Source organism: Somniosus microcephalus, unplaced genomic scaffold, assembly GCF_052327205.1.
Source record: "Somniosus microcephalus isolate GS21.2 unplaced genomic scaffold, FLI_Smic_1.0 unresolved_chr3, whole genome shotgun sequence".
NCBI lineage: Eukaryota > Metazoa > Chordata > Chondrichthyes > Squaliformes > Somniosidae > Somniosus > Somniosus microcephalus.
The window spans coordinates 57,334,865-57,355,077 of NW_028225181.1; the positions used below are offsets into that span (position 1 = coordinate 57,334,865).

The 20,213-nt window shown below is 51.7% G+C and overlaps 1 protein-coding gene across 1 annotated transcript in view; it reads right to left on the reverse strand.

Annotated features, from left to right (window-relative positions):
* Positions 1 to 8,899: 8,899 nt before the first annotated feature.
* Positions 8,900 to 20,213, reverse strand: part of LOC147091564 (uncharacterized) — a 29,102-nt gene continuing 17,788 nt past the window's right edge. Inside the window, exon 3 of the mRNA XM_085976810.1 lies at positions 8,900 to 10,467. Within this exon, the coding sequence (XP_085832936.1) occupies positions 9,211 to 10,359 (1,149 nt within the window). The 5' untranslated portion in view covers positions 10,360 to 10,467 and the 3' untranslated portion in view covers positions 8,900 to 9,210. The remainder of the gene's footprint in view (positions 10,468 to 20,213) is intronic.

Here is a 20,213-nt window from a genome sequence, read left to right on the forward strand (position 1 = left end):
TGCACTTTTTGTACTCCTCTAGGGCTTCCTCCATCTTTAGCCTTTTGTATCTGCCAAAAGCCCTCCTTTTTTTTCTAATCCATTCTCGTATATCCCCTGACATCCAAGGTTCCCTGTGGTTTTTGGAACCACCCTTGACCTTTACGGGAACATGTTGCCATTGCATGATCTCAATCTCCCTTCTGAAAGCCTCCCATTGCTCCGATGCGGATTTTCCTACAAGTAGCTGATCCCAGTCCATTTTGGCCAGATCCTGCCTTATCCTATTAAAATCGGCCTTCCCCCAATTTAGAACCTTTATTTCTGGCCCATCCCTGTCCTTTTCCATGACCACCTTAAATCTCACCATATTATGGTCACTGTCACCAAAGTGCTCACCTACTAGCACTTCTTCCACTTGGCCGGCCACATTCCCTAGAATTAGGTCCAGTACCGCCCCCTCTCTTGTAGGACCTTCTACATGCTGGCTCAAAAAGCTCTCCTGGATGCACTTTAAGAATTCTACACCCTCTGTGCCTTTCACACTCTGACTATCCCAGTTAATATTGGGGAAGTTGAAATCCCCCATTATTATTACTCTATTATTTGCACATTTCTCTGAGATTTGCCTACATATCTGTTCCTCTATCTCCCCCTGACTGTTTGGAGGCCTATAGTACACTCCCAGCAAAGTGCTTGCCCCCTTTTTGTTTTTAAGCTCCACCCATATGGCCTCATTAGAGGAACCTGCTAATATGTCATCCCTCCTTACTGCAGTAATTGACTCCTTAATTAATATTGCGACACCCCCTCCTCTTATACCTCCCCCTCTGTCTCGCCTGAAGATTCTGTACCCCGGAATATTGAGCTGCCAGTCTTGCCCCTCCCTCAACCATGTCTCCGTGATAGCAACAATATCATACTCCCATGTGTTTATCAACACCTTCAGTTCATCCACCTTATTTGCAAGACTCCTTGCATTAAAATAGATGCCATCCAGCCTTGCCCTTGTATATTTGCCCTGTCTACCAAGCTGACTTGTTTTTTTCTCTATAATTGGCAGCACATCACCCCCTATTTCAGCTCCCCTCTGTATCCCATCCCCCTGCCAAGTTAGTTTAAACCCCCCCCAACAGTGCTAGCAAACCTCCCCGCAAGGATATTTGTCCCGCTCTGGTTCAGGTGCAACCCGTCCGACTTGTACAAGTCCCACCTTTCCCAGAAGCAGGCCCAGTGATCCAGGAAACTAAAACCCTCCCTCTTGCACCAACTCTTTAGCCACGCATTCATCTGTTCTATCCTCCTATTCCTATACTCACTAGCATGTGGCACTGGGAGTAATCCAGAGATTACAACCTTTGAGGTCCTGTTTTTTAATCTGCTACCTAGCTCCCTAAATTCTTGATGCAGGACCTCATCCCCCTTCCTACCTATGTCGTTGGTCCCAATGTGGACCACGACCTCTGCCTGCTCACCCTCCCCCTTAAGAATGCCCTGTAGCCGCTCAGTGACATCCATGACCCTGGCCCCAGGGAGGCAACAAACCATCCTGGAGTCACGTTTGCGGCCACAGAAACGCCTATCTGTTCCCCTTATGATAGAATCCCCTACCACTATTGCTCTCCAACTCCTTTTCCTTCCTTTCTGAGCAGCAGAAGCTTCACTGGTGCCAGGAAGTTGGCTGCTGCTGCCTTCCCCTGGTGAGTCATCCCCCTCAACAGTATCCAACTTGGTATACCTGTTTGAAAGGGGGCTGTCCGCAGGGGGCCCCTGCACATCCTGCCTGCCTCTGTTGCTCCGCCTGATGGTCACCCAAGTTCTTTCTGCCTGTGCAGCCCTACCCTGCGGCGTGAACAACTTGCTAAACGTGCTATCCACGACCCTCTCAGCATCGCGCATGCTCCAAAACTCATCCACCCGCAGCTCGAGCGCCGCAATGCGGTCTACAAGTAGCTGCAGCTGGATGCATTTCCCACACACATGGTCGCCAGGGACACTGGCAGTGTCCCTGACTTCCCACATAGAGCAAGAGGAGCAGAACACGGGGCTGAGCTCTCCTGCCATGACTTACTCCTTTAATTAATTTAAAAATATATTCAATACCCCAGTTACAGGTATACTCTAGGGCGCTTTATTTACCAACTGTCCCCACTACAACACAGAGACCCTAGAAATTTAACACCACAGAATTCAAGCTTGTATTGAAAAGAGAGAAATACTCACCAACCAATCACTTACCTGCTCCCTGGTGACGCCACACCCCAAATACTTTTTACCTCTCTGCTGCCCTCTGAGCTCGCAGACTGGAGTTTGTTATGCCTCTCCTGGCCCCGCTGCCGCTTTAAATACTTCGCCGCCGCCGCCGAGTCTCCCACAGGTCCGCCGCTCTCGCTACCTGCCGCCGCTGCTCTGAGGCCTCTCCTGGCCCCGCTGCCGCTTTAAGTACCTCGCCGCCGCCGCGTCTCCCACAGGTCCGCCGCTCTCGCTACCTGCCGCCGCTGCTCTTCCTTGGTTATTGATCGTTTCACTAAATTTCAACAGAGTTCTCTATACACCAACAACAACTTACCTTTATATAGAGCTTTTAAAACATCTTGCTGCAGTTGTACAGGGCCTTGGTGAGACCGCACCTTGAGTATTGTGTGCAGTTTTGGTCGCCTTATCTGGGGAAGGACGTTCTTGCCATGGAAGGAGTGCAGCGAAGATTCACCAGGCTGATACCTGGGATGGCAGGAATGATGTATAAGGAGAGATTGCGTTGATTGGGCTTATACTCGCTGGAGTTTAGAAGATTGAGAGGGGATCTCATCGAAACCTATAAAATTCTGTCAGGCCTGGACAGACTAAATGCAGGAAGGATGTTTCTGATGGCTGGGGAGTCCAGAACCAGGGTCATAGTCTAAGGATAAGGGGTAAACCATTTAGGACTGAAATGAGGAGGAATTTCTTCACCCAGAGAGTGGTGAACCTGTGGAATTCTCTGCCACAGAGGGCAGTGGAGGCCAGTTCATTAAATATATTCAAGAAAGAGTTGGATATATTTCTTAAGGCTAAAGGGATCAAGGGATATGGGGAGAAGGCAGGGACAGGGTACTGAATTTGGATGATCAGCCATGATCTCATTGAATGGCGGAGCAGGCTCGAAGGGTCGAATGGCCTACTCCTGCTCCTATCTTCTATGTTTCAAGGCACTTTACAGTAGGGTAATAAGACAACAATCGACACACATATTTTGTTTGTGGTCCAGTGCACTGACACAAAGTTCCTTCAAAACTGTAACAATTTTATTGCGGTTGCTGTGAAGGCTGCGCTCACTCTACTCGTACACCTGGTCTCCAAAGGAGGCAAAACAGGACTAATGCTGCCGAGCTCAGCTCTTTTTGATCAGAAAATATCAACTGTTTCGCCTCGCCAGGAAATGCACAAAAGAGGCAGCAGTGCTCATTGGCTGCCCAGGGAAGTCCTATTTAGATTAAACTCCTTCACCCAGAGGGTGCTGAGAATGTGGAACTTGCTGCCACAGGAAGCAGTTGAGGCGAAGAGCATGGATGTATTTAAGGGGAAGCTGGATAAACACATGGGAGAAAGGAATAGAAGGAGATGCTGATAGGGTGAGATGAAGAGAGATGGGAGGAGGCTCGTGTGGAGCATAAACACCACATGGACCAGTTGGGCCGATTGGCCTGTTTCTGTGCTGTACAATCTGTGTAATTCTATGTAATAAGAGAGGAGAGAATGTTCCATAGAAACTAGAATTATCTGTTCCGAATTTTAATCCTGAACTTACAGTGATGTCTTTTGTAAACTGCTTTTACAGGGAAATATCATCGGCCTTTGAATGTGGAAGGAGAAATGTTTACCTGTTCTGTCTGTGGGAAAAGATTTCAAAGATCGGTGTGACTGGAAAAGCACCGAGACACACACACCCGAGTGAGAGTGTTCCAGTGCACTGACTGTGGAAAGAGCTTTAACCAGTTACACAGTCTGAAAAACATCGCACCGTTCACAGCGGGGAGAAACCGTACACGTGTTGTGTGTGTGGATGAGGCTTCAACCGATTGTCCAACCTGGAGAGACACAAGGACACCCACACCACGGAGAAACTGTGGGGGCTGTGGGAAGGGATTTAGCTCCCCGTCCCGGCTGGGAACTCATTGATGCTGTCACACCGGGGAGAGGCTGTTCACCTGCTCCAAGTGTTGGAAGGGATTTAGTCAGTCATCCCACCTTCTGACACACCAGCGACTTCACACTGAGGAGAGACCATTCAGTTACTCTCACTGTGGGAAGAGGTTCAGGCAGTCATCTCAGCTCATTGAGCACCAGTGCATTCACACTGGGGAGAGACCATTCACCTGCCCTGTGTGTGAGAAGGGATTCACTAATTCATCCACCCTGCTGATACACCAGCACATTGACACTGCAGAGAGGCCATTCACCTGCCTCGTGTGTGAGAAGGGATTCACTAATTCCTCTGACCTTCTGAGACACCAGCGCATTCACACTGGGGAGAGGCCATTCACCTGCTCCGTGTGTGGGAAGGGATTCAATCAGTCATACAACCTGCTGACACACCAGCGAGTTCACACCGGGGAGAAACCGTTCACCTGCTCAGTGTGTGAGAAGGGATTCAATCAGTCATCCAACCTGCTGAGACACCAGCAAGTTCACAAGTGACTGCAGGGGTTCGATTCTGCTGTTATTGCTGCTGTTAATCACATCCAGGACTGAACCATGTTCATTCTGACAGTTGGGGTTTGTTTCTGCTGATGTTAATAACCCCTGTAACTGGGCTGGATTTTAATATTCTGGATATATAGCTGATTGAGTTGTCAGGGCTGCAGTGTCCCTTTAAGTACTGCTGTCTGATCTTTCCCCTTAATTTCTGATGAGTGTTCCTGAAATATTTTACAATAAAATTATGAACTTTTACTTCAATGGTAAATTAATCTTTGCTATAAAATCTACAATTAATTGCCTGAAAGATTCCATTGACTATCATCTCCAATTAGAAAGTGCTGATTAATCCTCGCTGATAACTCTTACTGACTTGCACATTACACACAGTGGCACCTCCATTATCCACCAGAAAGAAGGGGAATGGGAATTGGTGGAGAATCGAGAGTTCCAAAATGTTGCCCCTCCCATCTGGTACAGCAATCCCCTCGGCACGGGAATAGAGACAAGTCCAGTTATAGTGACGGGATGAGTTAAAGGTATTTACTCAGGCGGGCGGAAGGTGGGAAGTGGTGTTCCATGGGGATTGGTGCTGGGACCACTGTTGTTCACCATTTACATAAATGATTTGGATTTGGGAATCAGAAGTACAATTTCAAAATTTGCTGATGACACTAAATTGGGGGGTGTAGTTAATACTGAGGAAGACTGCGATAGCATCCTTGTAGAATTATTCAGTTGTGTTCAGTAAATAACACCATTTTTTAATTTGCTTTGACTGATCAGATCACTATATAGTTATGTGAAAAACAGAAATCATTAAAAGCTCCCAATTTCAGAATTGTTAGATTCAAACTCAACTTCTCCCAAGCACAATCTAACATTTCAAAAATTGTAATGGATGTAGGCGAGATATTAGGACTGTTGTCTAACACAATCCAAACAGAGTGACACACAGACAGATGGGCAGGTGTAGCTTCACAGCGAATCCTTTCAAGCCTCACTAAAAAGTGGCAGACTGGCAATCCATTGTTCACTAATGGAGTTGTGATCTTTGTAAATTAAGAAATGGAAATGTGTCAAAGAGTTGATTAACAGAGTGGGGCATCATCTTCCTTTGATTTCTATTTCTGACACCAGGCAACAGAAAAAGGTCATTACAACACGACATAAACAGACTCTTCAGGTGTGAGACATCAGACTTCCGAACAACACGTCTGCCAGCTCGGCCACAAACCTCAGTACAGTCAACCTTTCAGCAGCTGCAGCCCTGATTAAATAACTAGTAGTTTAACATGTCTAGTAGAACTTTTGTATCAAAATGGAAGAAATATATTTGTTACACACACACAATTAATAATTCAATCACAAAGTGATTGTCAGGATTGATTTTCGCCTCTTGATACCTTCCGTGTCCAGCGGTCGAGGAAGGTATCAAGTGAACCGGTGGACACCGCCTGCCCCCTCTCCAGGGCCACCCGGGCAGGGACAAGACCATGGGAGAGAGGCAGGCAGCCAGAGTGACCCCCCCCATGGGCCCCGCCCATCCTGAGCCTACAAATTGCTGTTTTCACCAGGCCCAAGAGCAGGTCCAGGAGAAGATCCTCCAAGTTACCCACGCCCTTCCGCACCAGTTAGGCAAAGATTAGGAGTGTGGGGCTAAAGTGTAACCAAGAGTTGAGGAGCAGCCCCTTCAGGGAACTACACAGGGGCTGTAACCTCTCACACTGAATATATACACGGCCCGTGGACTCCTCTAGGCCCCAGAAACCACATCTGGCCTTGGAGTCTGGAAAGGAGCTTAAACTGTTGCACACGACAGCTCCCTGCAACAGTCTCCTCCCCAGATTCCCAATGGAGCTGGGAAGGACTCCCGCAAAGAGAGCCCTCCATTGGGGACCCTCACCTCCATCAGACAGCAAGATGACCCGGCAGTCTGATTGAGATTGGGCAATAAACAAAATTAATCAATAAATGACACAGAAACCCGAGTCCCCGGATCCTCAGCCCTGGTGTGAAGTACGCTGGCCACCAATTTTCCGTTACTAACTCGCACCTCAGGCCCCGCCCAGTCTGGTTTAATTACTAAATGTTTTCTAACTCGGGTTCAGGCCTGTCATTCTGAGGGAAACAAGGCCTCATTTATTGGTGTGTCCCACCCGAGCGGCTGTTAATGGCTTTAATAAACTGGTAGCAAGGTTTTTTTTAAAAGGTGGAATGAGGTGAAAAACGCAACTGGCGATGCCTCAAAACTCACGGACAGAGAAATCCACTTCATCAGTGCCCCTGCCACAGGACTCAATATCCACCCGCTCCACCACTGGTGCACTGTGTCTGCAGTATGTACGGTCTACAAGAGGACCACGGTCAGGCCGTGTGGAGTCAAGGGCCAGGCAGCAGAATGGATGGAAAGATCGCTGCAAACTTCCCTTAACTCCAACACTCTGATTTCTGTTTTGTAGCCAGCTTTCCATCCATTCTGCTGCCTGGCCCTTCCCTACACACAGCCTGACCTTGGTCATCTTGTCGATCTTACATACTGTTATGGATAGCAAGCTGGTCACAAAACAGAAAAGAGAGAGTAGGGGTTAAGAATAGCTACTCAGACTGGCAAAAGGTGGGAAGTGGTGTTCCACAGGGATCGGCGCTGGGATCACTATTGTTCACCATTTACATAAATGATTTGGACGCGTGAATCAGAAGAACAATTTCAAAATTTGTTGATAACACCAAATTGGGAGGTAGAGTTAATACTGAGGAAGACAAAATGCAAGAAGACATTAATAAATTTCAGAATGGGCGTGTAATTGGCAAATGAATTTCACTGTAGATCAGTGTGAAGTGCTGTGTTAATGAATTTCACTATAGATCAGTGTGAGGCGGTGTGTTAATGAATTTCACTATAGGTCAGTTTGAGGTGGTGTGTTAATGAATTTCACTATAGATCAGTGTGAGGTGGTGTGTTAATGAATTTCACTGCAGATCAGTGTGAGGTGGTGTGTTAATGAATTTCACTGCAGATCAGTGTGAGCGGGTGTGTCAATGAATTTCACTATAGATCAGTGTGAGGTGGTGTGTTAATGAATTTCACTATAGATCAGTGTGAGGTGGTGTGTTAATGAATTTCACTATAGGTCAGTGTGAGGTGGTGTGTTTTGGTGGGAAGAATAAGGAGGCCACTCACTACACTTGGACAAGGGGGTGAAATTGTGTTGCTTTGTGCCTCCCGCGATATTCAGCAGGAGGTTAGCGGCGTAGGTAGTCGGTAGCTCCCCGCGGCACTGCACCGCCGGCAATGACATCATCGCCAAGCGCAGCACCCCGGCGGCAACCTTGGGTTACGACCCCTGACCTATCACCGGACGATATGTCCGACAGGGTCAGGTGTCGTTTCTGCAGCCGCGGCGATGCCACTTAAAGGGCAGGTGTCGGGCGGCAACTTTTTATTTTGGCCAACTGCCAGCACCTGCCCCCTTCCCTTTCTTCTTCAGGGTGTCGGCCGCAATCGCACAGCCCGGCGCTCCTCTTGATCCGACACCCCACTCCCCAGTGGTCCAGCAGGGCCCAGGTGTGCGCAGTGCTGCGCCCCTCCCCTTTAATCAGGGAGGGAGGTCTGCTATGGCATGGTGCAACATGCCGACGGGCATGGCGCTGCGACACGAAGTGCCGTGAAATTCACTGGTAGCGCCTCAAGAGGGAGGGGAGCGCTTCCAGTAGCACCCTGCCTCCTGCCTGGGGCGCTACCACTGAATTTAATGCACAAGGGCGCTAACTTTTTCAGGGCGCTAAAATTAGCCCCAGTGACGTTAGCGACCCAAAGGGGGCATCACCGAATTTCCCCCTAAGAGTCTAAATGGGCTGGAGGAGCAGAGGGATCCAGGGATACAGATACACAAATCACTAAAAGTAGCAACACAGGTTAATAAGGCCATTAAAATAAAAGCACTGGGGTACATTCCTAAAGGAGCATTCTGTTCCGTGCCTAGGAGCTCTGAACCATGGCAGAGAGTAGCTGGGACACGTTTCTCACATGCCTTGACATTAACCTGCACGGCAACTTTGCTGTCAGTGAAGAGAGACAAGAAAAACCAAGTGCCGTTTGCCCCTCTCAGTGTGACCCTGAAGGACTGTGTCCAGGCTGGAGTTCTGTTCCCACCGTATGATCCTCCCGCAGATTGTCCTTTGAGCTCCAGCCAGGTGATGCGAAACACTCAGGTGGGAAAGAAGAAAATCTACAATAATGTGTTTAAAACAAAGCTGGTTTATTTGACATCTATCCAGAATATTAAACTCCAGCCCAGTTATAGGGGTTATTAACATCAGCAGAAACAAACCCCAACTGTCAGAATGAACATGGTTCAGTCCTGGATGTGATTTAACAGCAGCAATAACAGCAGAATCCAACCCCTGCAGTCACTTGTGAACTCGCTGGTGTGTCAGCCGGTTGGATGCCTGAGTGAATCCATTCCCACACTCAGAGCAGGTGAACGGCCTCTCCACAGTGTGAACTTGTTGGTGTGTCAGCAGTTTGGATGCCAGAGTGAATCCCTTCCCTCACACGGAGCAGGTGAACGGCCTCTCCCCAGTGTGACTGCGCTGGTGTACAGTGAGCTCAGATGATCGCCTGAACCGAGTCCCGCAGTGAGAGCACCTGAACGGTCTCTCGTCAGTGTGAACACGTTGATGGTATGTCAGTACCCTGGAACTTTTAAAGCACTTCCCACAGTCCGGGCAATTAAAAGGTCTCTCATCAGTGTGAACTCGCTGGTGATTCAGCAGGTTCGATGAATTAGTGAATCCTTTCCCACACTCGGAGCAGGTGAACGGCCTCTCCCCAGTGTGAACTCGCTGGTGATTCAGCAGGTTGGATGAATTAGTGAATCCCTTCCCACACTCAGAGCAGGTGAATGGCCTGTCCCCAGTGTGAACTCGCTGATGATTCAGCAGGTTGGATGACTGAGTGAATCCCTTCCCACACTCAGAGCAGGTGAACGGTCTCTCCCCAGTGTGAACTCGCTGATGATTCAGCAGGTCAGATGACTGAGTGAATCCCTTCCCACACTCAGAGCAGGTGAATGGCCTCTCCCCAGTGTGAACTCGCTGGTGTGTCAGTAGGTGGGATAACCGAGTGTATCCCTTCCCACACTCAGAGCAGGTGAATGGCCTCTCCCCGGTGTGAATACGCTGGTGACTCAGTAGGTGGGATGACTGAGTGAATCCCTTCCCACACTCCGAGCAGGTGAACGGCCTCTCTCCAGTGTGAACACGCTGGTGTGTCAGTAGGTGAGATGAATTAGTGAATCCCTTCCCACACTCAAAGCAGGTGAACGGTCTCTCTCCAGTGTGAACTCGCTGGTGATTCAGCAGGCTGGATGAATTAGTGAATCCCTTCCCACACTCAAAGCAGGTGAACGGTCTCTCCCCGGTGTGAACACGCTGGTGTGTCTGAAGGTCAGATGACTGAGTGCATCCCTTCCCACACTCAGAGCAGGTGAATGGCCTCTCCCCAGTGTGAACACGCTGGTGTGTCAGCAGGCTGGATGACTGAGTGAATCCCTTCCCACACTCAGAGCAGGTGAATGGCCTCTCCCCGGTGTGAATGCGCTTGTGTCTCGATAGGCCAGATGGTTGGCTGAAGCCTCGTCCACACACAGAACACGTGTACGGTTTCTCCCCGCTGTGAATGGTGCTTTTTGCTTCCATGTTCAGAGGCCGGTGAGATTCAGATCCGACGAGTCAAGTGACTCTGTCAGATCTTGAAGTGATGTTTGGTTTGAGCTTACCGTCTGTAAATCCTCCCCTTCCAGTGCCCTGTAAAATTAATATAAAACAGGGAGCGTGAGAGACAACCCACAAGAAAACAAAGGCAGGTTGTGAAATTGAGCTCAATGAATCTGGTCAATTGTGGGGCCGGCACTAGAAAAAAGTGACCATGAAAGCTGCCGGATTGTCATAAAAACCCAACTGGTTCACTGATGTCCTTCGGGAAGGGAATCCGCCACCTGGTCTGGGCCTACACACAACTCTGGCCTCTATGGGAGGAGAGAGAGAGAGAGGTGGGAGTGGGAGGGGGAGGGTGCGAAGGAAAGGAACTTTATACATCTGCAACTTGACCAGAACTTTGATAGAACCTCCAAAACCCGCAACCTCCACCACCTAGAAGGACAAGGGCAGCTGTTGTATGGGAGCACCATCACATCCAAGTTCCCCTCCAAGTCACACATCATCCTGACTCAGATATATTCATCGTTGCTGGGTCATAATCCTGGAACTCCTTACCGAACAACATTGTGGGAATACCTTCACCACACGGACTGCAGTAGTTCAAGAAGGCGACTCACCACCCCCTTCTCAATGGGAAACTGGGGATTGGCAATATTTGCTGCTCTTGCGAGCTACGCCCACATCCAGAGAATGAATTAAAACAAATCTGTAGATGTAAACTGGATTAAAAGCCTGTACAGAAATACTTGTTCCTAAAAGAATACTCTTTTACATTGTACGGACAGTGTCTGTGTAACAACCTAATCTCCCCTAGAATCCACCTCCCTTGACAGTCTCACATTGGAAATTGTTGGGTCCTCCTGGGCTCACAAGTACTGGGGGTTAAACCCAGCAGCTTCTCCTCCATCTCCACTCCAGCTCAAACTGAAACAAGAAACATACAAACATAGAAACACAGAAGATAGAAGCAGGAGTAGGCTATTCGACCCCTCAAGCCTGCTCCGCCATTCAATGCGATCATGGCTGATCATCCAAATTCAGTACCCGGTCCCTGCTTTCTCCCCATATCCCTTGATCCCTTTAGCTTTAAGAAATATATCCAATTCCTTTTTGAATATATTTAATGTATTGGCCTCTACTGCCTTCTGTGGTAGAGAATTCCACAGGTTCACCACTCTCTGGGTGAAGAAATTCCTCCTAATTTCTGTCCTAAATGGCTTACCCCGTATCCTTAGACTGTCACCCCAGGTTCTGGACTCCCCAGCCATCAGGAACATCCTTCCTGCATCTAGTCTGTCCAGTCCTGTCAGAATTTTACAAGTTTCAATGCGATCCCCTCTCATTCTTGTAAACTCCAGCGAGTACAAGCCCAATCGTCCCAATCTCTCCTCATACGTCATTCCTGCCATCCCAGGTATCAGCCTGGTGAATCTTCATTGAACTCTTTCCACGGCAAGAACATCCTTCCTCAGAGAAGGCGACCAAAACTGCACACAATACTCAAGATGTGGTCTCACCAAGGCCCTGTACAACTGCAGCAAGCCATCCTTCTTCCTGTACTCAAACCCTCTCGCTACGAAGGCCAACATACCATTTGCCTTCTTAACCGCCTGCTGCACCTGCATGCTTACCTTCAGCGACTGGTGCACAAGGACACCCAGGTCTCATTGCACTTCCCCTTCTCCCAATCTATTGCCATTCAGATAATAATCTGCCTTCCTGTTTTTGCCACCAAAGTGGATAACCTCACATTTATCCACGTTATATTGCATCTGCCATGCTTCTGCCCAATCACCCAACCTGTCCAAATCATCCTGTAGTTTCTCGGCATCCTCCTCACAGCACACACGCCCACCCAGCTTTGTGTCGTCTGCAAATTTGGAGATATTACATCTAGTTCCCTTGTCTAGATCATTAATATATATTGTGAATAGCTGGGGTCCGAGGACCGATCACTGTGGTACCCCACTAGTCACTGCCTGCCACTCGGAAAAAGACCCGTTTATTCCAACTCTTTGCTTTATGTCTGCCAACCAGTTCTCTATCCAAGTCAATACCTTGCCCCCAATCCCAGGTGCCTTAACTTTACACACTAATCTCTTATGCGGGACTTATCGAAAGCCTTCTGAAAGTCCAAATACACAACTTCCACTGGTTCTCCCTTATCTATTTTACTAGTTACATCCTCAACAATGAAGCAACAAAAAGACCTACACAGGCAGCCAGGGACCTACCTTCCGTCAGCCTGCAATAAAACTCATCCCCACAGCTGCTGACTAATGGCGGCTGCAGCACCCACAATTCCCCGCACCCCAGAAACCGCTCTATGCAACGCGCCAATTTCCCCGCTGAGAGTGCGCATGCTCCCCAGGGCCGTGGGCCATTCTGGGAGCCTGGCTCCTGTCCTTTGTTCTGAGTCAGACTCAGTGGTACCAGCTGAAGAAACCGGGAAGCGGCGGCTCGGATGGGAGAGGCGCTGCACCCTGGGTTTCCTGGTGCCGGGGCCCAGCCGCCCTGATTCTGATTGAGTTTTTGATGAGGTAACAGAGAGGGTTGATGAGGGCAATGTGGTTAACGTGGTGTACATAGATTTCCAAAAGGCGTTCGACAAGTGCCACATTATAGACTTGCCAGCAAAGTTGAAGCCCATGGAATAAAAGGGACAGTGGCGGCATGGATACGAAATTGGCAAACTGACAGAAAACAGAGAGTAGTGGTGAACGGTTGTTTTGCGGACTGGAAGAAGGTATACAGTGGTGTTCCCCAGGGGTCGGCACTAGGACCACTGCTTTACTTGATATATATTAATGACTTAGACTTGGGTGTACAGTGCACAATTTCAAAATTTGCAGGTGACACAAAACTTGGAAGTATAGTGACCAGTGAGGAGGATAGTGATAGACTTCAGGAAGACATAGACAGGCTGGTGGAATGGGCGGACATGTGGCAGATGAAATTTAACGCAGAAAAGTGCGAAGTGATACATTTTGGTAGGAAGAACCAAGTGAGGCAATATAAACTAAAGGGTACAATTCTAAAATGTGTGCATGAACAGAGAGACCTGGGGGTATGTGTGCACAAATCGTTGAATGTGGCAGGGCAGGTTGAGAAAGTGGCAAAAAAACATACGGGATCCTGGGCTTAATAAATAGAGGCATAGAGTCCAAAAGCAAGGAGGTTATGATGAACCTTTATAAAACACTGGTTCGGCCTCAACTGGAGTATTGTGTCTAATTCTGGGCCCCGCACTTTATGAAGGATGTGAAGGCCTCAGAGAGGGTGCAGAAAAGATTTACAAGAATGGTTCCAGGTATGAGGGACTTCAGTTAGGTGGATAGACTGGCGAAGCTGGGGTTGTTCTCCTTAGAGCAGAGAGGTTGAGAGGAGATTTGATAGAGGTGTTCAAAATCACGAGGGGTCAGGACAGAGTAGAGAGAGAAACTGTTCCCATTGGTGGAAGGGTCGAGAACCAGAGGACACAGATTTAAGGTGATTGGCAGAAGAACCAAAGGCGACATGAGAAAAAACTTTTTTACTCAGCGCGTGGTTAGGATCTGAAATGCACTGCCTGAGAGGGTGGTGGAGGCAGATTCAATCACAGCTTTCAAAAGGGAATTGGATAAGTGCCTGAAGTAAAGAAATTTGCAGGGTTACGGGGAAAGGGCGGGGAGTGGGACTAGCTGAAGTGGTCTTGCAGTGAGCTGGCACGGGCTCGACGGGCCGAATGGCCTCCTTCTGTGCTGTAAACATTCTCTGATTCTATAAAATATTAGAAGGTTTGTTCCACAGAAGCACGAGGTTCATTTGCTTTTATTGATGAATTTAAAAAGTCTCTATTGAAACCTGAGCCAGTGTTGTGAGCCAACGAGCCTTGTGTCCAATGAGGGGAATAAAGGCCCACAGCCTCCCCTGGCTCTGGGCCCTGAACAAGGGACTGGAGAAACTCGCTGCCCTGTGCATCAGACAATCAGCCGGCACTAGTCCCGCCCCTTGGGCTCCCCGATTGGTTGGAGGACACACCCCGCTCGCTCCCTATTGGTCGGAAGCTCCCGTCAATCAGGCCCTGGGCCCAGGTCACGTGTCCCCGAGGAGCTCACGTGCTCCATCCAACTGACGCCGCTCGGTCCGGGGCCTCGCGGACTCTCAGGTTTTTCTGTTTCTCTTTATTCTCTCCCGATCCACCCCTCCCCCACCACCCCGCGCGATTCTCCGCCCAATCGGAGCGGAGAAAACTCACTTTGCGCCACCGATCAAGACTCTGGACCCGACACCAAGGCCTTTCCCCGGAATGGCCCGCACCGACTCCGTCCCGCAGGATCCGAGTGCGCAGGCGCAGCTCCGAGTGGGGTTGTTGCCCTTGGTGACCGGGAGAGGTCGCTGTGCCGGACTCGGTCCAAACCGTCGCGCCCTGTGCGCATGCGCGGACTATCGTCTGTCAATCAACCATCAGCCAGAATAGGTCCCTGGTGAGAACAGTGAAGAAAGAAAGACTTGCATTTCTATAGCGCCTTTCACCACCACCGGACGTCCCAAAGTGCTTTACAGCCAATGAAGTACTTTTGAAGTGTAGTCACTGTTGTCATGTAGGAAATGTGGCAGTCACATAGCGCACAGCAAGCTCCCACAAACAGCAATGTGATAATGACCAGATAATCTATCTTTTTGTTAACTCTGTTTCTCTCTCTACGGATGTTGCCTGGCCTGCTGAGTGTTTCCAGCATTTCCTGTTGTTATTTCAGATTTCCAACATCTGCAGTATTTTGCTATTATCCTTTTGTTATTGATTGAGGGATAAACATTGGCTAGGACACCGGGGATATTTCCCCTGCTCTTTCTCACATTATATCAGTGACTACACCTCAAAAGTACTTCATTGGCTGTAAAGCACTTCAAGACGTCTGCTGGTCATGAAAGCACTGTATAAATGCAAGTCTTTCTTTCTCAAAATAGTGCCATGGGATCTTTTACATCCACCTGAGAGAGCAGACAGGGCCTCAGTTTAATGTCTCATCCGAAAGACGCAACCTCTGACAGTGCCTCAGTACTGCACTGGAGTGTCAGCCTGAATTTTTGTGCTCAAGTCTCTGGAGTGGGAGTTGAACCCACAACCTTATGCCTCAGAGGCAAGAGTGCTACCATAGAGTCATAGATTTATACAGCACAGAAAGGGGCCCTTCGGCCCATCGTGTCCACGCCGGCCATCAAGCCCTGTCTATTCTAATCCCATTTTCCAGCACTTGGTCCGTAGCCTTGTATGCTATGGTGTTTCAAGTGCTCATCTAAATGCTTCTTGAATGTTGTGAGGGTTCCTGCCTCTACCACCCTTTCAGGCAGTGAGTTCCAGATTCCAACCACCCTCTGGGTGAAAAAGCTTTTCCTCAAATCCCCTCTAAATCTCCTGCCCCTTACCTTGAAACTATGCCCCCTGGTTACTGACCCCTCTACTAAGGGGAAAAGTTCCTTTCTATCTTCCCTATCGATGCCCCTCAATTTTGTACACCTCAATCAGGTCCCCCCTCAGCCTTCTCTGCTCTAAGGAAAACAATCCCAGCCTGTCCAGTCTCTCTTCATAGCTGAAGCACTCCAGCCCAGGTAAAATCCTGGTGAATGTCCTCTGCACCCTCTCCAATGCAATCACATCCTTCCTATCGTGTGGTGACCAGAACTGCACACAGTATTCCAGCTGTGGCCTAACTAGCGTTTTGTACAGCTCCATCATAACCCCCCTGCTCTTATATACATATCCTCGGCAAATGAAGGCAAGTATCCCATATGCCTTCTTAACCACCTTATCTAGCTGTCCAGCTGCCCTCAGGGATCTATGTACATGCACACCAAGGTCCCTCTGATCCTCTGTCCTTCCTAGGGTTCTACCATTCATTGTGTATTCCCTTGTTAGTCCCCCCAAAATGCATCACCTCACACTTTTCAGGGTTAAATTCCATTTGTCACTGTGCTGCCCATCTAACCAACCCGTCTATATTCTCCTGCAGCCTGAGGCTTCCCTCCTCGCTATTTACCACTCCACCAATTTTCCTGCCATCTGCGAACTTACTGATCATACCTCCTACATTCATATCTAAATCATTAATGTACACTACAAACAGCAAAGGACCCAGACCCTGTGGTACACCACTGGACACAGGCTTCCAGTCACAAAAACATCCTTCAACCATCACCCTCTGCCTCCTGCCACTAAGCCAATTTTGGATCCAATGTGCCAAATTGCCCTGGATCCCATGGGCTCTTACCTTCTTGACCAGTCTCCCATGTGGGACTTTGTCAAAAGCCTTACTGAAGTCCATGTAGACTACATCAACTGCACTGCCCTCATCCACACACCTAGTCACCCCCATCGAAAAATTCAATCAAATTGGTTAGACATGATCTCCCCCTGACAAAACCATGCTGACTATCCTTGATTAATCCTTGCCTCTCCAAGTGGAGACTAATTCTGTCCCTCAGAATTTTTTCCAATAATTTCCCTACCACTGATGTTCAGCTCACTGGCCTGTAATTCCCTGGTTTATCCCTACTACTACCCTTCTTGAATAATGGTACTACGTTAGCTGTTCTCCAGTCCTCTGGCACCTCCCCTGTGGCCAGAGAGGTTCTGAAAATGTGTGTCAGAGCCCCTGCAATCTCCTCCCTTGCCTCGCACAGCAGGCTGGGATACATCTCATCTAGGCCTGGGGGTTTATCCACTTTTAAGCCCGCTAAAACCACTAGTACCTCCTCCCTCTCAATGCTAATTTGTTCAAGTATATCACAATCCCCCTGCCTGATTTCTATGCCTGCATCGTCCTTCTCCATAGTGAACACAGATGCAAAATATTAATTTAAAACCTCACCTACATCTTCTGGCTCTACACACAGATTGCCACTTTGGTCCCTAATGGGCTCTACTCTTTCCCTGGTTATCCTCTTGTCCTTAATATACTAATAAAACACCTTGGGATTTTCCTTTATTTTGCCTGCCAGTGTTTTCTCATGACCCCTCTTCATTCTCCTAATTTCTTTTTTAAGTACCCCCCTGCACTTTCTATGCTCCTCTAGGGCTTCCACTGTTTTTAGTCCTTTGTATCTGCCAAAAGCCTCCCTTTTTTCCCTAAACCATTCTTGTATGTCCCTTGACATCCAGGGTTCCCTGGGTGTGTTGGTCCCACCCTTGACCTTTACAGGAACATGTTGGCGTTGTACTCTCTATTTCCTTTCTGAAAGACTCCCACTGCTCTGATGTGGATTTTCCTACAAGTGGCTGATCCCAGTCCACTTTGGCCAGATCCTGCCTTATCATATTAAAATCGGCCTTCCCCCAATTTAGAACCTTTATTTCTGGCCCATCTTTGTCTTTTCCATGACCACCTTAAATCTCACCATATTATGGTCACTGTCACCAAAGTGCTCACCTACTAGCACTTCTTCCACTTAGCTGGCCACATTCCCTCGAATTTGGTGCAGTACCGCCCCCTCTCTTGTCGGACTTTCTACATGTTGGCTGAAAAAGCTCTCCTGGATGCACTTTAAGGATTCCACACCCTCTAAGCCTTTCACACTCTGACTATCCCAGTTAATATTGGGGAAGTTGAAATCCCCAACAATTATTACCCTATTATTTCTACACTTCCCAGAGATTTGCCCACAAATCTGTTCCTCTACCTCCCCCTTACTGTTTGGGGGCCTATAGTACACTCCCAGCAAAGTGCTTGCCCCATTTTGTTTTTAAGTTCTACCCATATGGCCTCATTAGAGGAACCTGCTAAGGTGTCATCCCTCCTCACAGCAGAAATTGACTCCTTGATTAATATTACTAACCTGATTTTGGGTCAACTCTTGGAGTATTCATGTTTAATAAATCTCCGGGAGAAGGAGTCGCTTCACTTCTACTGGTTCCTGGGGCCTGATCACCTTACCCAGGTGCAGGGCATTGATTCTGGGGGGTGTATTATTGCACCGCTTGGTGTACTTGAGAAGAGCCCCCGGGGGGCGAGAGCGGGAGGGTCCGGGGGGGGGGGCGAGTGCGGGAGGGTCCGGGGGGGCGAGTGCGGGAGGGTCCGGGGGGGCGAGTGCGGGAGGGTCCGGGGGGGCGAGTGCGGGAGGGTCCGGGGGGGCGAGTGCGGGAGGGTCCGGGGGGGCGAGTGCGGGAGGGTCCGGGGGGGGCGAGTGCGGGAGGGCGAGTGCGGGAGGGTCCGGGGGGGCGAGTGCGGGAGGGTCCGGGGGGGCGAGTGCGGGAGGGTCCGGGGGGGCGAGTGCGGGAGGGTCCGGGGGGGCGAGTGCGGGAGGGTCCGGGGGGGGGGCGAGTGCGGGAGGGTCCGGGGGGGCGAGTGCGGGAGGGTCCGGGGGGGGGCGAGTGCGGGAGGGTCCGGGGGGGCGAGTGCGGGAGGGTCCGGGGGGCGAGTGCGGGAGGGTCCGGGGGGGCGAGTGCGGGAGGGTCCGGGGGGCCGAGTGCGGGAGGGTCCGGGGGGGCGAGTGCGGGAGGGTCCGGGGGGGCGAGTGCGGGAGGGTCCGGGGGGGCGAGTGCGGGAGGGTCCGGGGGAGCGAGTGCGGGAGGGTCCGGGGGGGCGAGTGCGGGAGGGTCCGGGGGGGCGAGTGCGGGAGGGTCCGGGGGGGCGAGTGCGGGAGGGTCCGGGGGGGCGAGTGCGGGAGGGTCCGGGGGGGCGAGTGCGGGAGGGTCCGGGGGGCGAGTGCGGGAGGGTCCGGGGGGGCGAGTGCGGGAGGGTCCGGGGGGGCGAGTGCGGGAGGGTCCGGGGGGGCGAGTGCGGGAGGGTCCGGGGGGGCGAGTGCGGGAGGGTCCGGGGGGGCGAGTGCGGGAGGGTCCGGGGGGGCGAGTGCGGGAGGGTCCGGGGGGGCGAGTGCGGGAGGGTCCGGGGGGGGCGAGTGCGGGAGGGTCCGGGGGGGCGAGTGCGGGAGGGTCCGGGGGGGGCGAGTGCGGGAGGGTCCGGGGGGGGCGAGTGCGGGAGGGTCCGGGGGGGGGCGAGTGCGGGAGGGTCCGGGGGGGCGAGTGCGGGAGGGTCCGGGGGGGCGAGTGCGGGAGGGTCCGGGGGGGGGCGAGTGCGGGAGGGTCCGGGGGGGCGAGTGCGGGAGGGTCCGGGGGGGCGAGTGCGGGAGGGTCCGGGGGGGCGCGAGTGCGGGAGGGTCCGGGGGGGGCGAGTGCGGGAGGGTCCGGGGGGCGCGAGTGCGGGAGGGTCCGGGGGGCGAGTGCGGGAGGGTCCGGGGGGGCGAGTGCGGGAGGGTCCGGGGGGGGCGAGTGCGGGAGGGTCCGGGGGGGGCGAGTGCGGGAGGGTCCGGGGGGGCGAGTGCGGGAGGGTCCGGGGGGGGGCGAGTGCGGGAGGGTCCGGGGGGGGGAGAGTGCGGGAGGGTCCGGGGGGCGAGTGCGGGAGGGTCCGGGGGGGGCGAGTGCGGGAGGGTCCGGGGGGGGCGAGTGCGGGAGGGTCCGGGGGGGCGAGTGCGGGAGGGTCCGGGGGGGGGCGAGTGCGGGAGGGTCCGGGGGGGGAGAGTGCGGGAGGGCCCGGGGGGGGCGAGTGCGGGAGGGCGAGTGCGGGAGGGTCCGGGGGGCGAGTGCGGGAGGGTCCGGGGGGCGAGTGCGGGAGGGTCCGGGGGGGCGAGTGCGGGAGGGTCCGGGGGGGGGCGAGTGCGGGAGGGTCCGGGGGGGGGAGAGTGCGGGAGGGTCCGGGGGGCGAGTGCGGGAGGGTCCGGGGGGGGCGAGTGCGGGAGGGTCCGGGGGGGGCGAGTGCGGGAGGGTCCGGGGGGGCGAGTGCGGGAGGGTCCGGGGGGGGGCGAGTGCGGGAGGGTCCGGGGGGGGAGAGTGCGGGAGGGCCCGGGGGGGGCGAGTG